This window comes from Schistocerca gregaria, chromosome 4 (genome assembly GCF_023897955.1).
Source record: "Schistocerca gregaria isolate iqSchGreg1 chromosome 4, iqSchGreg1.2, whole genome shotgun sequence".
Classification (NCBI taxonomy): Eukaryota; Metazoa; Arthropoda; class Insecta; order Orthoptera; family Acrididae; genus Schistocerca; species Schistocerca gregaria.
In genome coordinates, this window is record NC_064923.1 from 751,363,106 (window position 1) to 751,387,665 (window position 24,560).

The 24,560-nt window shown below is 40.5% G+C and overlaps 1 protein-coding gene across 1 annotated transcript in view; it reads right to left on the reverse strand.

Annotated features, from left to right (window-relative positions):
* LOC126267237 (leishmanolysin-like peptidase) overlaps positions 1-24,560 on the reverse strand; it is a 516,519-nt gene that overhangs the window by 10,223 nt on the left and 481,736 nt on the right. The window contains exons 11-13 of the mRNA XM_049972220.1: positions 16,515-16,674; positions 11,303-11,469; positions 9,787-9,906 (exon numbers count right to left, since the gene is read on the reverse strand). Of these exons, the coding sequence (XP_049828177.1) occupies positions 9,787-9,906; positions 11,303-11,469; positions 16,515-16,674 (447 nt within the window). The remainder of the gene's footprint in view (positions 1-9,786; positions 9,907-11,302; positions 11,470-16,514; positions 16,675-24,560) is intronic.

The window sequence follows — 24,560 nt, forward strand, 5'->3', positions numbered from 1 at the left end:
AGCCAAGGTTTTTTATATGTTTTCTTGGAATTATGTTTAACTATTTTCTTGGGAAAACAATTTTCAAATGCCCTTAAAAATGTATTGTGAAATAAGTTATATTTCAAGTTTGCATCGAGTTCCTTATACACTTCATCCCAGTCTAGCTGCTGTAGGCTTTCCCTAAAGTTTGCAATATTTATATTGTTAATTCAACGCACTGCTTTGAAAGTCTGATTTATTATACTGCATGGAGCTATGTCATGTACTGTAACAAGCTGTGCACTATGATCTGAAAGACCATTCTCAACAGGATAAGCATTTATGTCCTTAAACTTATCTTGGTCTATAAAAAAGTTATCTATCAATGTACTGCTGTTCTTTGTTATCCGAGTAGGAAAATCAATGACGGAGCTCAAATTGAAAGAACTGAGTAATACTAAAAGGTCATTCTTCCTATTACACTCTTTCAGGGAATCAACATTGAAATCCCCACAAATGATAATGAGGCTGTTGAGTAAAAATACTTTGTTAATTTTTTTTTATTTCACAATCTTAAAATACACGAGAAAGTGTTTTCTGCAATAGTAAAACATCGGTTATTTTTTGAAGATAACTCTGGTAAGACGGCGTCTGCTCGGATGCACAAGCTCCTCCAACTAGACCTTGAAGTGGCTCGGCACATTCTGTAGCATTCACAGTGGGATCTGCTCTTTCAGGGCTTCAGTTGTTTCAGGAGGGTTATCTTAGTAAACTTTGCTTTTCACATAATCCCACAAGAAAAAGTCACACGTTGTGAGGTCCAGTGAATGAGAGGGCCACGCAGTATCCCCATTTCGGGAGATCACATGATCTGGAAACAAACGATTGACAATATTCACACTTACTTGAGCAATGTGGGAGGTTGCTCCATCCTGCTAGAAAAACGTCTCATTGCTCACTTCCTGGTGTGCAAGTTGTAGAGCAAAAATGCTTTCCAACACACCTACATACCTCTGTGAAGGCACTGTTACAGTATTGCCTAGGCCATCTTCAACAAAGTACAACCCTATGATCCCTAATGAAGACACGGTGCACCACACAGTAACTTTTGCAGAGTGCAATGGTTGCTGATGCAGTTCTCTAGGATTAACGTCACTCCAAAATTGAAAGTTCTGCTTGTTCACATAACCGGAGACGTGGAAGTGGGCTTCATCGCTCATCCAAAAATGATTTACAATGTCCTTGTCTTGATTAATCGCGTCCAGAAATTCTAAGCAGAACCAGCTTCAGCTAACATAATCTGTTTCCTTACGGGTGTGAGCCATTTGGATTTTGTAGGGGTGAAAGTGCAAATCTTGGTGCAAAATTCTTCTTACTATTTTGTTTGAAATCCCAAGTGTAGTTTTCTTCTTTGTCACTGACACTGTCTGATCAAAGTTCTCAACCCACTTTTTAATCGCACAGGCAGATGGCACCGGTCGATTCTGATTAATGTTGAAGTGGTTGTGGAAAGCTGGTACGATCTCCATTTAATAAAATGCTCTTACAGTATACGCACTATGCTGTAGGGTCCAGCGCTTCATTATGACTAAGTGCTATTTTGCGCCAAAAGTTACTTGACACTATACCCTCCACCTCTTTCCGATGCAGCTCAATTCGTGTGCTTTTCAAAATAGCTTGATATTATGCCTCACCCTGTGCTAGAAAAACCCTCAAAGATATTTACAATTGGCCAGTATGTAATAAATTAATGTTGAACATATAGAAAATGAACAGCATTCATTTCAGCATAGAGAGAAATAGCAACTTTGGCATTTTAAGCACATATAGTAAATCTATAGGTTGTGAAGTAAACAGGAAGTCTTTAGGAATGAACATTGTCAGCTAACTTGGAGTGAACATACAAAGCAAAGCAAAGAAAAATGTCATCAGCATGCTACACTCTTAAGGTATTAGCGTCAGTTTGTAACAGCTGATGTGTTGCAATGACATACTATGCCTACATACTCTCAGTTCTTAGTTATAGGATTCTTTTCTGAGGATTGAAGGCACAAAACAGGGACATACAAGGAAACAGTTTTAAGAATAATAACTGTAAGTAGTAACTGGGCTCATTGTAAACAGTGTGTGTGTGTGTGTGTGTGTGTGTGTGTGTGTGTGTGTGTGTGTTATTTTATTGTGCCGCCTGTCTACCGGCGCTTTCCTGCTTGATAAGTCTTGGAATCTTTGTTTTAATATATTTTTCCCATGCGGAAGTTTCTTTCTATATATATATATATATACTCCTGGAAATTGAAATAAGAACACCGTGAATTCATTGTCCCAGGAAGGGGAAACTTTATTGATACATTCCTGGGGTCAGATACATCACATGATCACACTGACAGAACCAAGGGCACATAGACACAGGCAACAGAGCATGCACAATGTCGGCACTAGTACAGTGTATATCCACCTTTCGCAGCAGTGCAGGCTGCTATTCTCCCATGGAGACGATCGTAGAGATGCTAGATGTAGTCCTGTGGAACGGCTTGCCATGCCATTTCCACCTGGCGCCTCAGTTGGACCAGCGTTCGTGCTGGACATGCAGACCACATGAGACGACGCTTCATCCAGTCCCAAACATGCTCAATGGGGGACAGATCCGGAGATCTTGCTGGCCAGGGTAGTTGACTTACACCTTCTAGAGCACGTTGGGTGGCACGGGATACATGGGGACGTGCATTGTCCTGTTGGAACAGCAAGTTCCCTTGCCGGTTTGGATGTACCGTGCACTATTCAGTGTCCCCTCGACGATCACCAGAGGTGTACGGCCACTGTAGGAGATCGCTCCCCACACCATAATGCCGGGTGTTGGCCCTGTGTGCCTCGGTCGTATGCAGTCCTGATTGTGGCGCTCACCTGCACGGCGCCAAACACGCATACGACCATCATTGGCACCAAGGCAGAAGCGACTCTCATCGCTGAAGACGACACGTCTCCATTCGTCCCTCCATTCACGCCTGTCGCGACACCACTGGAGGCGGACTGCACAATGTTGGGGTGTGAGCGGAAGACGGCCTAACGGTGTGCGGGAGCGTAGCCCAGCTTCATGGAGACGGTTGCGAATGGTCCTCGCCGATACCCCAGGAGCAACAGTGTCCCTAATTTGCTGGGAAGTGGCGGTGCGGTCCCCTACGGCACTGCGTACGATCCTACGGTCTTGGCGTGCATCCATGCGTCGCTGCGGTCCGGCCCCAGGTCGACGGGCACGTGCACCTTCCGCCGACCACTGGCGACAACATCGATGTACTGTGGAGACCTCACGCCCCTCGTGTTAAGCAATTCGGCGGTACGTCCACCTGGCCTCCCACATGCCCACTATACGCCCTCGCTCAAAGTCCGTCAACTGCACATACGGTTCACATCCACGCTGTCGCGGCATGCTACCAGTGTTAAAGACTGCGATGGAGGTCCGTATGCCACGGCAAACTGGCTGACACTGACGGCGGTGGTGGATAAACGCTTCGCAGCTAGCGCCATTCGACGGCCAACACCACGGTTCCTGATGTGTCCGCTGTGCCGTGCGTGTGATCATTGCTTGTACAGCCCTCTCGCAGTGTCCGGAGCAAGTATGGTGGGTCTGACACACCGGTGTCAATGTGTTCTTTTTTCCATTTCCAGGAGAATATATATATATATATATATATATATATATATATATATATATATATATATATAGAAAGAAACTTCCACATGGGAAAAATATATTAAAAACAAAGATTCCAAGACTTACCAAGCGGGAAAGCGCCGGCAGACAGGCACAATGAACAAAACACACAAACGCACACACAGAATTGCTAGCTTTCGCAACCGATGGTTACTTCTTCAGGAAGGAGAGGGAAAGACGAAAGAATGTGGGTTTTAAGGGAGAGGGTAAGGAGTCATTCCAATCCCGGGAGCGGAAAGACTTACCTTAGGGGGGAAAAAGGATAGATATGTACTCGCTCGCGCCCACACACACACACACACACACACACACACACACACACACACACACACACACATATCCATCCATACATACACAGACACATATTTAAAGGCATGTGTCTGTGTATGTATGGATGGATATACGTGTGTGTGTGTGTGTGTGTGTGTGTGTGTGTGTGTGTGTGTGTGTGTGTGTGTGTGTGCGCGCGCGCGCGAGTATATACCTATCCTTTTTTCCCCTAAGGTAAGTCTTTCCGCTCCCGGGATTGGAATGACTCCTTACCCTCTCCCTTAAAACCCACATCCTTTTGTCTTTCCCTCTCCTTCGTGAAGAAGCAACTATCAGTTGCGAAAGCTAGTAATTCTGTGTGTGTGTTTGTGTGTTTTGTTCATGTGCCTGTCTGCCGGCGCTTTCCCGCTTGGTAAGTCTTGGAATCTTTGTTTTTAATATATTTTTCCCATGTGGAAGTTTCTTTCTATTTTATATATATGGGAATTCTTACTGCACTAAGTATGTATGCCAATCCATGCTGTGTATCAGGGAACACATTATTAAATACTGCACTAATACAATAGTTCTATAAATAATCATGGAACAAGAGTCAGTTTGGAGTTACGTTTTCCCATGGAAAACAAACAAAAAAAACTCAAAACAGCATTTGTATCAGGGGATAAAATTGCGTAATAAGCTGACAAAGAAAGGGAGAAAGATTACTAAAGCACTTTTCTTTAAAAAGGCAGCTACAATGTTGTTCACAAATGATGCATATTACACCATTAAAGTTTACTTAAAGGACTCAGAGTATGGATAACAATGTAAGGGGGTAGCTACAGCATGTTGTCACATTGCAGTGCATGATTATGATTCACTGCTTTCAAAAGGATCATGTCTCAAGATGTATAACACATGATAGTAATGTCTTTTGGCTTAGTTTTTCAGGTGTACATCAGTACACATTCCCATATGGAGTCTGGAACTGAGGCACAGGGCAGAGGAGCACCTTCTCAGTGGTCATTAGTGGGTATATTAGTGTGAAGTGTCAGTGAAAAGTGGAATTATGTTTCACATTGCACATGACTGGACACCCAGAAGTCATCAGCAGATGTCTAGAGAATTACCGAGTGAAGCAGTGCAGCTGTTAGGATACTGAACTACATTCAGGAGGATGGAGCTACTCTGTCCAACCATCCTGATTTGGGTTTTCCTTGGGTGTCCTAGACTGCTAAGGCAAATACTGGGATGGTTCCTTAATCAGGGTCACAGCTGACCAACTGTCCTATTCTCATAGTCTACCCTTTACATCCTCTCTAAGCATGTTTTATATGCAGTGTGTTATATTTTGGCATATTGATTGGCAGTGTATGACCTTGACAAATCCTATATCATTGTGAGATGATCCATGGACGAGTAAAGATAAATAAATAAATAAATATTAATAAATAAATTAATATATGCTTCTTCTTTCCCTTTTATGCATCCAGCACTAGGCTCTCTGTTGATTAATAAATCTGACCAACACTTGTTGAAGCAGAATGGGAGAAGTAACGGTTCATCCAATCTTCTTTAGATACTGAAAAATGTTCCTGGAACATACACACACACCAATTTTTTTTAATTGATTTTTTATTTTTATTTTTTGCATTATACTGGTTCTCAGAACTCCTGTAGATAGTCCCTTTGACTCTTCAGAGATGCCACTAAACCCACCCAAAGCTGTAAGCAACCATGCATGAGCAGGGCCTATTAGATGGGGGGGGGGGGGGGGGGGGTGGTCTGCCAGTCGATCAGCTCCAGTCATTCCACCAGAAAGGAGGTACATGGCTCGTGTTGTCTGTAGTTCAACCATGCCTAGATGGTCAATACCGCAGTTCGATTGCATCTGCATTGTTACGGAAGGGCTCTGAACAAAGGAAGTGTCCAGGTGTGTCTGAGTGAACCAAAGCGATGATGTTCGGACATGGAGGAGATACAGAGAGACAGGAACTGTCGATGACATGCCTTGCTCAGGCCATCCGAAGGCCGCAGTGGATGACGGCTACCTATAGATTATGGCTCAGAGGAACGCTGACAGCAGTGCCACCATGTTGAATAATGATTTTCATGCAGCCACAGGACATTGTGTTGTGACTCAAACTGTGCGCAAAAGGCATGATCTGCAACTTCACTCCCGATGTCCATGCCGAGGGCAATGTCCATGCTGAGGGCAATGTCCATGCCGAGGTCCATCTTTGCAACCAAGACACCATGCAGTGCAGTACAGAGGGCCCAACAACATGCCGAATGGACCGCTCAGAATTGGCATCATGTTCTCTTCACCGATGAGTGTCTTATATGCCTTCAACCAGACAAGATGAATTCCTTAGATACACTGTCCAGCAAGTGCAGCAAGGTGGAGGGTCCCTGCTGTTTTCGGGTGGCGTTATTCGGCGCCAACGTACGCCACTGGTGGTCATAGAAGGTGTCGTAATGGCTGTACGATACGTGAATGCCATCCTCCGACCGATAGTGCGATCATATCAGTAGCATATTGGCGAGGCATTCGTCTTCATGGATGATTAACGTAAAAAAGCTTCCAAAATAGAAGTTTTATTGCCCAGATCGCAGTTCATGACTGGTGGGGCAATATGACCACCAGTGAGAGAAAGCATCATCTGCTTCATATGCAAGCCATCTGCCATGATACCACCCAATCCAAATGGCTCTTCCCATGGGCACCACCTAGCCTCAGCGATGGCTATCTGGCTAGTAATCTGTCGCTCGGAGTCCCCATGTCAAGCACCAATAATGCCATCTCTGCATGGTCAGGGGCTACCACTGTCAGGTACTTGACGACCTCCTCCCCGCAGAAGGATGGCTACCATTCTGGGTTTTGGGCATACTACCTTATTAGAAAGGAAGAATGATAAGGTGGAAAGGAACAATGGTGCAACATACACAACATTGGCTGACCTTCTCTGCACAATTCACACTACTGGAAAATTTGAAAAGTGGTGGCAGGTCAAACCCAACAGTGGGGACCACATACTGATTAACGATAAGGTGTAGAGAGCTGGAAGTGAAATGGGAAACTAGAGTCCTTCTGAACTACCTGTCATCGTCTACAGTTTCAACTGCTGATGTCTGGCCTGAACGGGGATTTTTCATTGGTCCACAAATGTTATCTGATAAAATATGCTATTCCATCTATTCTGTATTTTCTCTGATCTGTTCCCAAGACTGAAGAGAGAGATACAGATTTTTCCGTTTTTGAAGCAAATCATCAGAAATTTTCCTGTGATAAGTGACAGATAGGACAAGACCCTGTACACAGTGAAGATTTTACAAATACGCATATTTCCTGTGGAATGTGGTGCTATCAGATGTTTCGCATGCTGTGGCAATGTGCCAGCTGCTTATTGACACCTAGAGCCTTTTCTACAGGCTACAAGATGCATTATTCCTATTCAGGGATATGAGTAAATCTCGGTCTACCGAAGGTTGGATGACTTGTCTGTCTGGTCTCTGGCAATGCATTTTAATGCATCCATGCTGCATTGCATCCATTCCCATTAATGCAGTCATGCATAAGAATGAAATCTGCTGGCTCACAAAATGGACTGCCTGTAATACACTTATGAAATGTTCAAGACAGACTAACTTAAAATGTATACAGGATGTTAAAAAAATGTCAAATACTTAGAGAGATGGTAGTACTCATTGGAACAAGAAAAATAAATCATATAGACATGGGTCCAGAAATGCATACTTTCTGTGATAAACACAAGTTTACAGGAGGTATTCAATGTGGCATCCATTCATGACAATGCACCCCTCTGCCCTCTGGCATAAGGAATGATGCATCCTTTGACATATACCCAGTTGTTGTACCTGCTGGCACACATTGAAGATGCGACCCTATAGTGTCCACACATTGTTGATTAGCATGGTGTAGACCAATTCCTTCAAGTGTCCCTGTCAGCGAAAGTCTAGGGGATTGAGACCTGGGGCATGAGCAGGCCATGGTATCTGTGTCCCTCAGATGCTGGAAAAGTCTACTGTTCAGCTTATCAGAGGGCAGTCTGCACTGTAGATATTTTTCATCGTAGAGGGAATGGGCTCGCAGGTTATGCCCATTTAGTAAACCATAGCAGAATATCATATCCACCATTTCACTTGTCGAATATTAGGCTTCCATTACTAACAAGTGATGGAAGGGAGAAAATGTAAATGTACTACTCCATTTGTACATACAAACAGCGCAATAACTCTAAACACCTATGTGAATCCACATTTGGAAGAAGGCAAAATACCATGATATGTAAACAGTGTTGAAAGTACTGTACAATAAGCCACAAAAACATGACAAAAAATGTAGTCTACAACGAGTTTGAACCACACAACGGACTGCAAACCACCTAATAGTAGGCAGGCCCGCCTGGTTGGCCGTGTGGTCTAAGGCACAGGTTACTGGGTGGGAAGGAGCTCCTTGTCCCCGGCACGAATCCGCCCGGCGGATGTGTGTCGAGGTCCGGTAAACCGGCCAGTCTGTGGATGGTTTTTGGCAGTTTTCCATCTGCCTCGAGAATGTGGGCTCGTTCCCCTTGTTCCGCCTCGGTTACACTATGTCGGCAGTTGCTGCGCAAACAAGTTCTCCACGTACACGTACACCACCATTACTCTACCACGCAAACATAGGGGTTACACTCGTCTGGTGCGAGACATTCCCTGGGGGGTCCATCGGGGGCCGAACTGCACAATATCCCTGGGTTCGGTGTGGGGCGGCGGAGGGGTGAAGTGGACTGTGGTAGACGTCGTGGGGTTGTGGACCACTGAGGCTGTGGCGGGGACGGAGCCTTTCCATCGTTTATCGGTCCCCGGTTAACATAGAATACAATACAATGGTAGGCAGAGTACTGGGAGTAAGACGTCACAATCCTCTCCCAACATGTATGACAGAGCTCCAATGAAACAACTGTGCCAATCAATATCCACAGCCAAGTGTTTCACATTCCTCCCTGTAAACACTTTTTTCATCTCAGAAAGTATATGGTTCCGGACCCATGTCTGTTGGACTTACTTTTCTTGTTTCAATGAGAACTACCAACTCTCAAAGTATTCGATACTTTTATCTGAACATCCTGTATAGACACCAAATGTAAACATATCTTAACAGTAATATGATACCAGGGATTTTATCAACAATATCAGTAGATCATCCAACAAAATGAATTATATCTGTTAGTTACAAACTTCAGTTGCTGGGTTTTACCTGAATTTTTTTTTACTTTAGTCCTTGTGTTTCTCATTTATTTGGGACAATAAGGCAGGCCATTAATGGTATATCAATCACAAGACATCCGAACAAATGACATTTCTTTCATATTCCATTAGATGAATTAAATTTTCTCTCATAAAGAAAATAAATACATTTTTATATAAGAGCTAATTCTTATTTGAGCAGAGCTCTCAATTTTGTACAGTCCAGTCACACATCACCAAATACAAGTGCAATAGTAAAACAACAGTTACAATGGACAAGTGGTTTATCATCATGACCAGTTCTGATGTTTAAACCTCTTCAGTGTGCGTGATGGAATATCATAACCTAAACACAAGGCTTACGTATATAAAATATTCATGTCACTGCATATTGAACCAAGTTTTGATGTACAAATCTTGTGTATATGCACAAAATTCAATGATATATATCTGAATATAATTTTACATTAATCAAACCTAGTAATGCCGATGAACTGTTTATACAGTAGATACTTCTTGTTCACTATTAATGTAATTCTACAGTTGTGGTATACCCTACTATCACAAGCAAATGAGGAACAAAATGTGTGTGTAATGTGAAATTTCTTAATGCTTACCTCACAAAGTTCTTTGCAAGAAGGGCACACAAGGGCCCCTCTATGCAACCAGCCATCTACATTTATCTGAATGGGCAATTCTTGTTTTTCATGATAACAAGTATATGTGTAATTAGACACCTGCATAAAAAAACAGTATGGTCAGTGAAACATATATGGTGTAACTTCATTCAATGTAAATATGTAATAGTTGTTACAACATTCAATGTTGATTTGAGCTCTCTGAATGTAACAATATTGTTATGCAGTGTCTGCACAAGTAAATTCAATGTAATTATTTGGTTGTTTATTAGTGGGTACAATCTGTTTTCTACTGACTCACTTTCCTTTTCATTAAACAATGGAAAATCCAGTACAGAATAACCTCTTGTACCTATCTGCAACCCAGCATCTCTGCCATGTGGAGAGTAGCAACTGTCCTTAGTGTCCTTAGTGCTTTCTTAATAACAGGTTTTTACAACACTGGCAGTAACTGAGTTTTTACCCTTGACCAGAGTCTGACCTCATCACTAGGTAGAGTGCTCTTTTCCTAGCACTGGATACTTAAATCCTTGGGGTTATACACCCCTCACCCTTGCTTCTGTCCAATTTTATCCTTGTCTGCTTCAGCGGAAAATAAGACTCAACATGCTGAATGAATATGTTTCAGAAATCATTAAATTTTTTTCCAACTACACTGATTTATACATTTCCCCCAAGCATCCTTCCCATAATTCCTCTCGAAACACTGTGACTAAGTCATTGTTCATAATTCTGTAATAGAAATTTTTGTTTTATGATCTGAACCTATTGGTCAACATATTTTATTATTAACGTTTCCATTGTAGTCACTCTTACCTCTGCAATAGTAAAAGTGCCTAAAAACAAATTGTCAATGGTCATTGCACTATATCCTTCAATTCTTGTAGGAATTTTTTCTGCAGCAAATAATCCTAACCTGGACATCAATCACTATAGGTGGTATAGATTAGTACTATGTAACAAGATCAACATTAAAATCTCCACAAGAAACGCTTCACCAATTAACTGTCACTACCTGCTTTAAGAAGCTTAAGATGTTTCCTTTGATGGCTTGTAAACTGTCTATACTCATAGCTTGTATATATTCTAATTCACCACTGTAGTATAGCATTCTAAGAGCTGTTCAACACAATACTCATTAACCTAGGACAGCACTCCTCTATTGGGTCTTAATGGTTTTACAGGAGTATGTTATTGGCTTGCACCCTTCAAGACATATCTGTTTGATGTCAGTGACTTCAATGTGATATTCTGATAAGTGCAATATACCTACTGACATTCTATCCACCTTCCGTTATCTTATGTGGCTGTTAGGGGCTCACCCATTTTGGGGCTCCTAATGTTTTGATGAGAGATATTAAATACATGTTCTTTAATATCTATGGCTTCAGCCTTGAGTATTTCATTTTATGAGAAAATAGATATTGATGTTATTTAAACTCGTTCAATGTATAGATTACACACAGTAATTCTTCATATGTTCATATTTACTCACCAATATATGCAGTCGACCACCACGACAAAGATACTGATAACAACCTGATCCCCAATGTTGCCACTGACGGACCTGTCTACATGATCGCTCTTCCCACATCTGGTCAGTGTGTTCAAAGCATTTTGAATCAGGTCCATAACTCTCTAAGGCAAAGTTCTTCTCGGGCTCTGCAAATAGTGAGCAAGCCTATCAAAAGAAAGCTCAAGCAAATGGAAACAAAATACCCTTTCTTATACCAAATATAAAAAACAATATAAATAAAAAGATTTACTCACCAAATGGTGGCAGGAGAAAACATTTAAAGGTTAGGTAAATGAGTAAGCTTTTGGAGCCAGTGGTTCATGCAGATGGATTAAAAGGGAAGGAAGAGGGATAAAGGAAATGGACTAGCAAGGTTTTTAGGAAAGGGTAGAACTCGGACAAGTCGTCCAGAACCTCAGGTTAGGAAGGCTTACCATCCAGGTTGAAAAGGAAAGACCGATAGTTGGGGACTGCACCAGATGATATTTGAAAAACTGTGAGTTTGAAAGTGGAACATATGATAATAAGCCAGCCAGAAATTACTGACAAAACATTTATGCAAGAGTTAGTAAGAGTGAAAAGATAAGTGAATTGTATGAGGAAGAGGTGGGAGCTGGGGAAAAATAGACAGTTCAGAGAATAAAAGATATGTAAAACTAAAAAGGAGTGGAGAAATCGTTACCAAAATGAAATGCTGAGACCGAATAAACTAAGATAAATTTACAGTAAGGTGGGTGGTGAGAACCAAGGACATGTTGTAACACCAGTTCTTATCTGCAGAGTTCTATGGAACTGGTGCCTAAGGAAAAAATATAGGTGGCATGTTTAGTGAAACAGGCACTGAGGTCACAATTGTCATGTTGTAGAGCGTGCTCTGCAACAAGATATTGTGTGTTGCCAGTATATACCCTATGTGTATGTCCATTCATCCTAATTGATAACTTGGTGGTAGTCATAACAGTGTAAAAGACTGAACACTGTTTACTTAACAGCTGGAACATGGCACATGTCGTTTCACAGGTGGCTCTCCCCAAGTTGCAGGGCTGGTATAGGTGCTGTTACAAGAGTGCATAGGGCAAGTCTTACTGTGGGTCTGATCACAGGCAGTCTTACAGTGGGTCTGATCACAGGCAGTAGGAGCCATACAGTAAGGAAATTAGTACAGAAGGAGCATTGGTCTGACCAAAATATTCCTGGAATCTGCAGAATTGGGGGTTGGGTGGGGGTGAGGGTGGGGGTGGGGTGGGGGGGTGGGGTGCAAAAAGCTATTCTAGGTGTGATGGGCAAAATGCCTGACAGAATGGACCTCATTTCAGGGCACGATTTTAGGAATTCATACCCTTGTTGAAGTAGCTGATTAATACACTCAAGACCAGGATAATACTGAGTGGCATTAACAGTACCAGGAATGGATGTGATGTCCCAGGAAATCTCCTCCTGAAATAGGGTGGTGGGGTAATTATGTCCAGTGAAGGGTGAGGTGAAAATGGTGGTGTATTGCTGTAAAGAATCTGCATCTAAACAGATACCTTGCCCCAAATGCCAAGGCTCTATGGGAGGGAAAATTTGACATATAAAGGATGGCAACTGTCAAAATGTAAATACTTTTGTTTGCTATTAGGTTTAATGTGAACAGCTGCAGCTGAACTTCGGTGAGGATGAAGTCAACGTAAAGGAAAGTGGGCACCGATTCGGAATAGAACAATATGAAATTCAACTGGGAGATTGTATTTAGATATTCCAAAAATTTTCACAGGTCAGTCTCAACTTGAGTCCATATGGCAAAGACATCATCAATGTATCTAAACAATACCAGCAGCTGAAGGCTCATGGATTCCAGGAAGGCTCCCTCCAAGTGACCCATGGAAAGGGTTGGCATAGGAGGGAACCATCCTGGTTCACACGGCGGTACCCCTGGTATATTTGTAATTCTGACCCTCAGTGGTAAGATCTTTGTTTGTAAGCATTAAGGCTGATGAAGGTGAGCAGGAATGACAGTATAGGTTTGGAACCGGGTGGCCAATGGTCAAAATAATGTTCAGCAGCAGACAGACCATGTCCATAGGGGATTTTGCTATAAGGGAGGCGGCATCAATAATGACAAGAAAGGTGAGCGATTGGAGTGGGATGGGCACAGATTTCAGATGATAGAGGAAATGGTTGGTGTCTTTAATATAGGAGTAAAGTTTTTGTACTACAGGTTGCAGGTGTTGATCAACTAAGCCAGGCATATGTTTGGTGGGTGCTCTGAAGCCAGATACTACGAGACGGCTATGTTAATTGGATTTGTGGATCTTAGGAAAAAGGTAAAAGCTGAGGGTGCATGGTTTGGGTCGAGTAGGAAGTTCTGTAGATTGAGGTGTTAGTCTTTGTGAGGGGCCTGAGGTTCTAAGCGGAGACTGTAGGTCAGTCTGTATCGCAGAGATGGGATATTGTGGGCAGATGTTGTACAAAGAGGTGTCTGATAGCTGGCATGGTAGATCCCTTGTCCACTGGGAGGATAAGGATGGAGTCGTCATTTTTTAGGGAATGAAGAGCATGGAGTTCTGCAGACAACAGGTTAGAATCATGGTTTGGTTTAGCTACAGTGATGACACCTTCGCCATATGGCCTCAGAGCTGTTAAAATTTTTGGAATCTCTAAATACATTCTCCCCATTATATTTCACACAGTCCTATTCTGTATCCCATCAGACTTCCCTTGATGTTGACCTGTTCCTCACCGAGGACGACTACACGTTTCTGTTCGCAGTAAACTTACTAACAAACAACACGACCAGGTGTACTGGTATGAAATGAGCGTTAAGATACAAATGTGTCGATAGGGAACATTTGTTGTGAACGAGCCTTAATTTTTTTTTTTTGTTTTGTTGGTATGGCATCTGTCAAAGATATTTAGTATACATCATGTCACGGAACAAACATCATCATATGTTTTCATCGTGTTAACAATGTCAAATTTTGTACCAGAAAGTGATGATTTGCAGAAAGCATTAGTTTCTTGTTTACATTTGAAAAAAAGTGCTGCAGAGTCGCATCGAATGCTTGTCGAGGCATATAGTGATCATGTTCTATCAGATGCAACATGCAAAAGATGATTTCAACGTGTCAGAAACAACGATTTTGATGTAAGAAATGAAGAACGTGGAAGACCACCAAAAAAGTTCGAAGACACCGAATTGAAAGCAATATTGGATGAAGATGATACTTTGAGAGTCAGAAGCAAATGGCAGAAATGCTAAATGTTGCACAATAAACCGTTTCTGACCATTTGAAAGCTATGGGAAAGATCCAAAAGTGTGGAAAATGGATACCAAATGAACTGAATGAAAGACAGATGGAAAACCGAAAAACCATTTGTCATATTTTGCTTCAAAGACATGAAAGAAAATCAATTTTGCATTGAAATGTTGCTGGCGATGAGAAATGGAATTACTTTAAGAATCCTAAACGGAAAATATCATGGGTTAATCCGAGACAACCATCAACATCGACTGCAATACCAGATTGATTCGGCAAGAAGACAGTGCTCTGCGTTTGGTGGGATCAGTAAGGTGTGGTGTATCATGAGCTTCTAAAACCCAGTGAAACTGTGAAAACTAATCGCTACAGACAGCAAATGATCAATTTGAACTACGCATTGATCGAAAAAAGACCGGAACAGGCCAGAAGACATGGCAAAGTAATTTTTTTTACACAACAATGCACCTGCACACAAAGCAAAACTGGTTGAGGATACAATCAAAACACTTGGCTACTCCACCCGCCATATTCACCAGACTTGGCCCCTTCCGACTACCATTTGTTTTCATCAATTGGCTGATGAATACTTCGATTCCTATGAAGAAGTCGAAAATTGGGCGTCAGATTGGTTTGCTTCAAAAGACGAACATTTCTATTGGCGTGGTGTCCACAAATTGCCAGAAAGGTCAAAATGTATAGAAAGCAATGGTCAGTACTTTGAATAAAATGTTTTTACTTTTCAATTCAAAATTAGTGTTTCATTTTCACAAAAAAAAAAAAAAAAAAAACGCTCATTTCGTACCGGTACGCCTGGTATTTATATTTTGACAGCTGCCAGCATTTCTAAATCAAATGTTCCCTTGCATACAGCCTCGGTATGTCTGACTTTTGCCCACCACCCCTGATTCCACAATATCCTGGTCAGACCCTATGTTCTCTCTGCGTCCATTTCTCTACCCTAAGACTTCTACCCCTGTAACCAGCTGTACTGTTAAGACTTGCTCCATGCACCTCTGATGCCTATACAAACCCTGTAACTTGCAAAACATATACTATCAAAGGGAAAGCCACCTGTGACACAACACATGTTGTGTGCCAGCTGTTATGTAAACACTGTTCGGCCTCAACAATGGTACAACTATGCCCAAGTGATTGGTTAGGATGAATGGACATAAACAGAGGGTGTATATTGGTAACACACAGTATTCTGCTGCGAAGCACACTTTACAATATGACAGTCATGACATTGGTGCCTGTTTCACAACACTTGCCATCTGAATTCTTACCCAAGACATCAGTTTCTCAGAACTCCACAGGTGGGAACTGGTGTCACAAAATATACTTGGTTCTCACCACTCACCCAGCCTTTTTTAGTTAGCTACATCTTATATTTTCTGATCTGTCTATTTTTCCCAGCCCTCCAACTCTACCTCATACAATGCCCTTAGCTTCCCACTCTAACTAACTCTGATGATTTGTTTACATTAATCTTTGTCTCCCTTATTATCCTGTCTTACACCTTTTAAGCTCTCAGGTTTTCAAATATCATCTGGTGCAGTCCCCAACAATCAGTATTTCCTTCTCATTCTGTCCAGGAAATCTACACAAACCCGGGTTTCTGAACAGCTTTTCAGAACTCTCCCCATTTCCTACACCTTGGCAGTCCTTTTCCTTCATTCCTCTTCCTTCCCCTTCAACCCTTTTGCCAGAATGAGTTACTAACTCTGAAAGCTTGCAAATTTTGTTAATCTTTATGTATGTTTTCTACTGCTGCTGCTTAACGAATACATTTTTTATCTGTCCAATTACATTCTATTTTTAAAAATTGGTTATATTTGTTGATGTGCAACATAAAAATGTAATACAACAAGCATTACATTACAAATGGTATGCTCAAATACCTGTCATATTTTATTTAAGATCAAATGACACAGATAACATTTACTTACGTGGATTGTTCTCTATATACTGGCAATGCGAACCTCTGACCACCACATTTTTAGACCTCCACGTAAATTCTTGTATGTATGGACAGTAATCTGCTAATGATACAGATCCACCATAGTAGGATACTCTCTCCTTGTCTACATGTGGTATGGAGTCAAAGTTCTGAAAGAAAAGAGATTTTGTAGCTTTTCTCCATCTGATCAACAATTTTATTGTTCGGTGCTGAAGATTATGAGTCCTTTGATACTAGTTTACATTTAAAATTAAACTTATATTCTCATATTATTTTGCAGTGATGCAGTTCACCTTCTACTAGCAAAAATTAAGCTTTCTGTTAGCTTTATGATGTACAATCAGCTTTTATAACTAACTGAAACTACTATAATTTTTATGATCTAGGGAGATGAAATTTTTCATTCCAGGAACAATAGCTTAACTGAAAATTGTTTTTGTCGGTTTAGAGACTGCTACTGAAATGGCTAGTAGAAAAAAAACAGGTTATTCAATTAAGAGAGAAAGGAAAAATACAGCAAATGTGTAAATTTTGCCATGAATATCAATTATGCCTCTAAGTAAATTGACTACATATGAGGTTTACCCGAAATGCCCCTGCTTTAGAAATTGACACAAAAATACTGGAAAGGATGCTGCAATACAGAACCAACAGTGAGAAGTGAAGTCACTATAAGACCAGGATCAGCAGTGTCAGAAACTGAAGCTGAAGCTGAAGACAGAACTGCAATGAAGGTATTTTCCCTATTATTTCATTCCTCAGTGTCCTCCATTTCCCCTTGTATATAAACTTTGGTCTCAGAGTTGGAGAACTGTTTTGCCCATCACCTATAATGTTGTCAACAACATCAGTGTTATTGCTTTCAACAAATGTGGCTTTTTTATCTATCTTATGGCTGTTGACAGTTATCTTTTTTATCTTATTCTGTTATGTAGCAGTGATGTTTTAAATCCACAACTAAGTGAACTAGTACCTTAAAACACAAGTTTCTTATCCTCGAGTAATTTCAGTATTACAACCATCTAACGTGATACAGTTCTGCCACACTGGCTGTCACTGAATGGATGAAGGTACCTTTATATTTTGCATTCAGTACTGCACTGTTCTCTATCTACACCTACACGCTACAAACAATTGTGAAGTGCTTCCCATTCTACCACCTATTATGGTTTCTTCCTGTCCCATTTGTGTATGGAGTGTGGGAAAACTGATCGCTTAAACACCTAGGTGTGTAATTAGTCAAATCTTATGTTTACAGTCTCTACAGGAATGATATGTGGTGTGGTTACAGTATATTCCTAAATTTCTCATTTAAGCTTTTATAAGCAATATTTTGTGGGATAACGTCTGTCAGTTCAAGTTGTCCAGCATTTCCATGATGCTCTCCCATGGATCAAATGAAGCTTACAGCCGATTGATCCATTTTGTGTTTCCAAAAATTGTCACACATAGTTGGTTGTGACTCATTACAGTCATAGTATACTAGTTTTTGGATTTTGTGAAGTGCACTATTTTACATATCTGAACACTTCAAACACGTTGTCAGTCTTTGCACCTCTTTGAAATCATATCGAGATTTGACAGAATACTTGTGTACCTTTTTTCAGATTGTACTTCCTTGACTGTAACTGCATAATTTGAGGTAATTACTTATATTGTCTGCCAGATCATTAATATACAGCATCAACAGTGAGGCCCCCAACAGACTTGCCTGCAGCATACCTGACGTTACTTCTGTGTGACTATACATAATACCCATGAGCCACAGCTGGAATCTGTCAACTCGTACAAAAACATGGCTACAGTACTTTGTAGGGCCATGAAATGGATGATCACATAGGCTCAGTGTGGCACTGTAAGCATCTTATCATAATGGTGTCAGCTACAAATGACAAATGAATTGCAATACAATGGCTATGGTTTTGAGTTGCACACTACGCCATCCATACTGTTCGATGCGCTTGGCTGCACAATTTGGTCGTCAACAGTTATGGCACTGTCAGTTAGGTAAGCCCGTCCAACAAGATCATACCACATTGGATGGAAAAAATCAGTTTTTTAATTGTCCTGGGGCCAAAAACCTCATAAATAGCAAAAGACATCAATTTCTAATTGTCGTGAGACTGGATGACATATTCAATATGCTGTCCACCATTTTCTGTCACAGGTTAAAATCAAGGAACATCCTGTTCCACAACAGATAAGTGTTTTTTTTCTATTTTCTTTTTTCCTCTTTTTTTTTGTTGGGGGGGGGGGGGGGAGGGGGGTCAGATTCAGAATGTGTTGCCCGATGCATGCCTGCAATTCAGTTATGTTCGCAATTGGATGGCTACACTGAGGAGAAATGGTGGCTGATAATTCTAGAAATCCTGAAATGCCCCTGCAGCACCTGCTTCACTTGTGGAGGAGCACCATCTTACATAAAAATGATCCTATCCACACTGCTGAAGGGTCAGAATGATGGTGTGTGAAAGACTCTCACAGCATTTACCAGTGATGGTACCTGAATGCCCATCTCCTTGAAGAAATATTGCCCTACTATAAATGATGACACCAGCCTGCACCATACAGTTACCTTTGCGGACTGAAGTGGCACCGGTTGATGTGTGAGCAGATTTACTGTTGCACTTCTGTGTACTGACATGTCATTTGACATGGCAAGGGGCTTTGTCTGTCCATAGAATGTTCCATGGCCATTCATTGTCCATTTACTTGTGAGCATGAAATTCCACAGCCAACATTTATTCTGCTGGCAGTTCTGCAGAAAGCAACTCCTAAAGGTGGGCGAGTTTGTATAGCTAGCAATGCAGAATGTTTTGCGGGATTTTATGCACCATGCTCGGAGGCATGTCTAATGTTCGGGTAGTTCCCCACACCTGCATGTTTGGATACCACCACTCAACCCCTCCTACAATGCTGCGGCCACATCGACACATGCTGGATCAACTACTTTCCTCCCTCTACCTCACCGCACTTCAAAAGAACCTGTCTTTTCAAATTTTTCGGTAATTTTCTCCCAGACTGTAGCAGACATCAGACCAATACTTATTTCATACTTCGAGTATCTGGAACTTCTGCAGAGCTTCTGGTGCCCAGTCACCGTTGTTTTAAAATAGCTTCATGCGATCCTTCATGGAGACAGTCACATTGGGTATTTTGGACTCAAACTGAGGGGTAGTTGTGTGCTGCGCGTCTGTTGGAATGCATATTCAGAGGCTTATAATGCAATCGATTGGTAAATTTTTCTTTAAACTTTTTAGTTCCATGACAATTTCACCCTCCGTCAGCAACATGCTGTTCAAATTTGACATCATTCTGAGCAGTGGTTCTCTTTCTACAGTGCTTTGAAAGTGGAACATTATTTATGGACATCCTGTATGTTGAGTTTCTCAAAGAGATATGACACTATCTCCTCTTTATCTAGTTTGCAGAACACGTACATTTTTTCTGTTCTTTAGTTGCCCTTTTTACTTTGGTGTTCATTGTTACTACAACTGCCTCATTATCACTGATACCACTTTCAACATGGACAACCTCAAAGAAATCAGGTCCTTATTTTACACATCTAGGACTAAATGGAGGAGCTAATCTCCAAGGTCATGGAACGTGTCAGTACATGAAATTACAACATATAAGTAATAACAGATAAAAATAAAATGTTTATGAATCCCAAAACAGACAAGCCATAAGTTTATGTGAACACGATCAATAAAACAACACAGGAATCAGCTTAATTTTTCCGGGAACTTCTCAACAAAATAGAAGGAGTAACCCATGGGGAAACTCTTCAGTTTCAATTTGAAAGTGTATGGATTACTGCCAAGATTTTTTAATTCTTGTGATAACTTACTGAAAATGGATGCAGCAGTATACTGCACACCTTTCTGCACAAGAGTCAAGGAAGTGTGATCCAAATGCAGATTGGATTTCTGCCTAGTATTAACTGAATGAAAGCTGCTAATTCTTGGAAATAAGCTGCTATTGTTAACAAGAAACAACAGTAAAATACCTGAACCTCCCATTTCTGAGCCAAAAATATCCTTTGAGATTGGGAAGACTTACCCCAAAATATAATACCACATGTCATAAGCAAATGAAAATAGGCAAACTAGACTAATTTTCATGTTGAATAATCACATACTTCAGATATCGTTCAAACAGTAAAAATGACAGTATTACGTCTTTGAACAAGATCCTGAATGTGGGGTTTCCATGACAGTTTACTAACACATACCAATTTGAAGTGTTCAGTTTCACTAATCATATACCCGTTCTGTGAAATTAAAACACTAGGTTCTGTTGAATTGTGCGCTAGAAACTGTAAAAACTGAGTCCTCCTATGATTTAGCATTGGTTTATTTTCTACAAGCCATGAACTTCTGTCATGAACTGTACTATTTGAAACAGAGCCAATGGTGCACACAACATCCTTTAATAACAAGCTAGTGTCATCAGCAAACAGAAATATCTTAGAATTACATGTACATGTAATACTAGAGGGCATATCATTTATATAAATAAGGAGCAAGAGTGGTCTCAGCAAACACCCCTGGGGCACCAAGCCATTTGAAACTGCCCCCCCCCCCCCCCCCCCCCTCAGATTCCTCTCCATAGCCACTCTCAACACTCCGAATAATGACCTTTTACTGTCTGTTGGTAAAGTAAGAGGTGAACCAATTGTGAGCTACTCCCTGTATTCCATAATGGTCCAACTTCTGGAACAATATTTTCTGATCAACACAATCAAGCGCCTTATTAAATAAAAAAAAAGATGCCTGGAATTCAAAACTTTTTGTTTAATCCATCCAGTTCCTCAACAGAAAAAAGAGAATACAGCATTTTCAGTTGTTAAACCACTTCTAAAACTGAACTGTACATTTGATAGCATATTATGTGAAATAAAATGATCAATTATCCTTACACACACAGCATTTTCAATAACTTTAGCAAACACTGATGACAGAGTAATATGTCTAAAATTGTCTACATTATCCCTTTCTCCCTTTTTATAAAGGGACTTTACTATTGAGTACTTCAGTCGTACAGGGAACTGACCATTCTTAAGGGAAAAATTATAAATATGGCTAAGTACAAGGCTAACATGTGCAGCACAGTACTTTAATATTCTGCTAGATACTCCATCATATCCATGAAAATCCTTAGTCTTTAGTGATTTAATTATTGACTCAATTTCCCCCTTATCTGTATCACAGAGAAGTATTTCAGAATCTATCTTAGAAAGGCATGTTCAAAGAGAGTTCAGGACTCTTTGTTGAAAGAAAGTTTTTATTTTCACCAGCAATGCTCAGAAAATGATGGTTAAATACTGTAAATATATCTGACATATCAGTAACAGAAATATTTTTACTATTTATATCGTCAACCTTGTGCTACTGATTATATGTTTTTAATTTTATCCTGTGAATTAGCTATTTTATTTGTGTGCCACATACTCTTTGCCTTCCTAGTAACATTTTTAAGAACATTACAATACTGTTTGTAATGGGCTACTGTAGCTTGGTTGTGACTACTAACACGTTGATATAATTCCCATTTGATCTAAATGATATCCTTACCCCACAAGTCAGCCATCCAGGCTGCCTTTTACTGGTAGTACCCTGTTTAGAACGTTCTAATGGAAACTAACTTTCAAAGAGCATGAGAAATGTGTTAACAAAAGAATTACATTTGTCATTTATGTTATCAGCACTATAAACATCTTGCCACTCTTGTTCCTTAATGAAGCTTAAAAAATTTTCTATTGCCACTATACTAGCTTTTCTACATAGTTTATGTATATATCATTTAATTGAATAAACCTTTTAGAGTTAAAATTTGTGCAACATGATCTGAAAGGAAATTACCCTTTACTAACAGAATACCCATCTAGTAATGAAGAATTAATAAAAATATTGTCTATGGCTCTACTGTTCCCTTGCACCCTTGGGAAAACCACAGTCTGCTAAGATCATATGAGTTTAAGAGATCTACCAACATCCTTTTCCTTGCACAATCATGTATAAAATTAATATTGAGTCACCAAAGATAATTAATTTTTGGTGCGTCTTATAAAGTGAACCAAGAAGCCTCTCTAGCTTGAGCAGAATGCCCTGAAGTCAGAGTTAGGGGACCTATAAATAACAACAATTACAAGTTTAGTTTCATTAAATTCAACTGCCCCTGTACCACATTCAAATAATTGTTCGTTGCAACATTGTGATATGGCTACACACTCAAATGGAATAATGTTTTTTTATGTATATGGCCTCTCCTTGTAAAGCAGCCAGCTAATCTGTATCCTCGTAAAGGAAGCCTCTGAATTGTCAAATTATTTAAGTGGTTTCTCCAATATACCAATAACGTCAGTGTCCAATACCTATAAGCAGTTCACTAAATTGATCTGTAATATCTCTTATATTTTGATGAAATATGATAATTCTTCTCTACTCGGATACCCGACCTATTTGCTGCAATTAGATCTAATATATTTTCATCAATGTAGGCTTCTGAACGGTAGCGTTTCCTGCTGGGCTTTTCCACAATGCTTCATTGACACCAGACATTCTGTCAGGAGCTGGCTCAGTGACTCTGGGCCCTTCAACACCGGCACCCCTGACCAAGTGACCGCTGCCTTCACCGTCAATACAGTTCTACCACATCAAGGAAGCGGAAATCGAGATGCTACCAGAGCCCTTGTCACCGGTACCTATTATACTACTTTTTGTGGGAATGGCTGCTGTGTATGTCCACAACTATGCCACTTCTGCCCCTACTCATCGGTTCAGGCCCGCAATTTCCTTCTGCCGCCACTGGTGTCGACTTCAACATCGGCAACGGATGTTTCAACAGTGCCCTGAAGTCCGCATTGGTAGAGTCCGTTTTCCCTAAGTGGAGAAGGATGGTATAAGCCTGTATATAATATGTGGATATGCACCATAGCACCAGACCTATGGTGCACTATACTTCGAATATTCTGCCAATGGGATCTGCGCGGGCCGGCGACCAGAGGTCACTTGCGATGGCAATGATTTGTGCACAGGGCACGGCATCCACTGCGCCGTCTACCAGAGCTCTCATCTTGATAAGTGCAGTGCAGCACACACTTGCCCATATATTCCATTCATACTTATTGTCAGCACCTGCTTTTATCCGTAACTACAGTGCATGCTTCTGTTTGAGTCTATGTTCTCAACTGTTGTTCACTTGTATGCAGAAGAAGAATAAACTTCAGTTCATTTTGGCTGTGCTATTATTTGTATCTTAAAGTATGGCACAGAAATAAATGCAGAAGATGGGAGTGAGAAGTTTAAATGAAGGAATGGTAGACTGAAGTCTAGTAGGCAGAATCAGACTATGAAGTTAATGTAGGTGTAAATGTTATGAAAGGATCTCATGAAATGTCAGCATAACCCCACTGCTAGAGAGTGCATGGAAATTTGTAAATTATTTTTTGAAGAGTGGAAGGAACAAGCAAGAGTAAGGAGCAAACAAAGTCTGAAGAAACTGCATCCCAATAGTTAAAAACGCACAATTGTCATCTAGGCACAGTTTTTGTATTTGTATTATTTGCTTGAGAGAAACTCAAAAATGTGGCACAGTTAAAAGATTTTTTTAACTTTATTTATTTATTATAGCCTGTTAATTCCTTGTGTCTCCTCAATTCTCTTTTAGATGGAATCTGGATTCCAGGAGGTTAAAAAATGACAGCATTTGTTGGCTCTAGAGATACATTCAGCCTATCTTTCAATACCCATTTTGTGTTACATTTTGCATTGGTAGAAGCATCCTCGAGATTAGTTTGAAGCAGAAAATACTACATTATACTTTTTTCTCTTTTAGTATGAACAAACTTTTGTAACAAAGTGGAGACCACATGGCTCACACACATTAAAACAATATTTTAATCAAAATATTGTAATTTGATGTGCAGCACAATTTGTCACATAAAAATGAATAAAATCTGAATCCAGTCCTACCTAGACTATGGAACATAAAGGATTTCAATAAAAATATTCAATGATACTCCATAAATGCG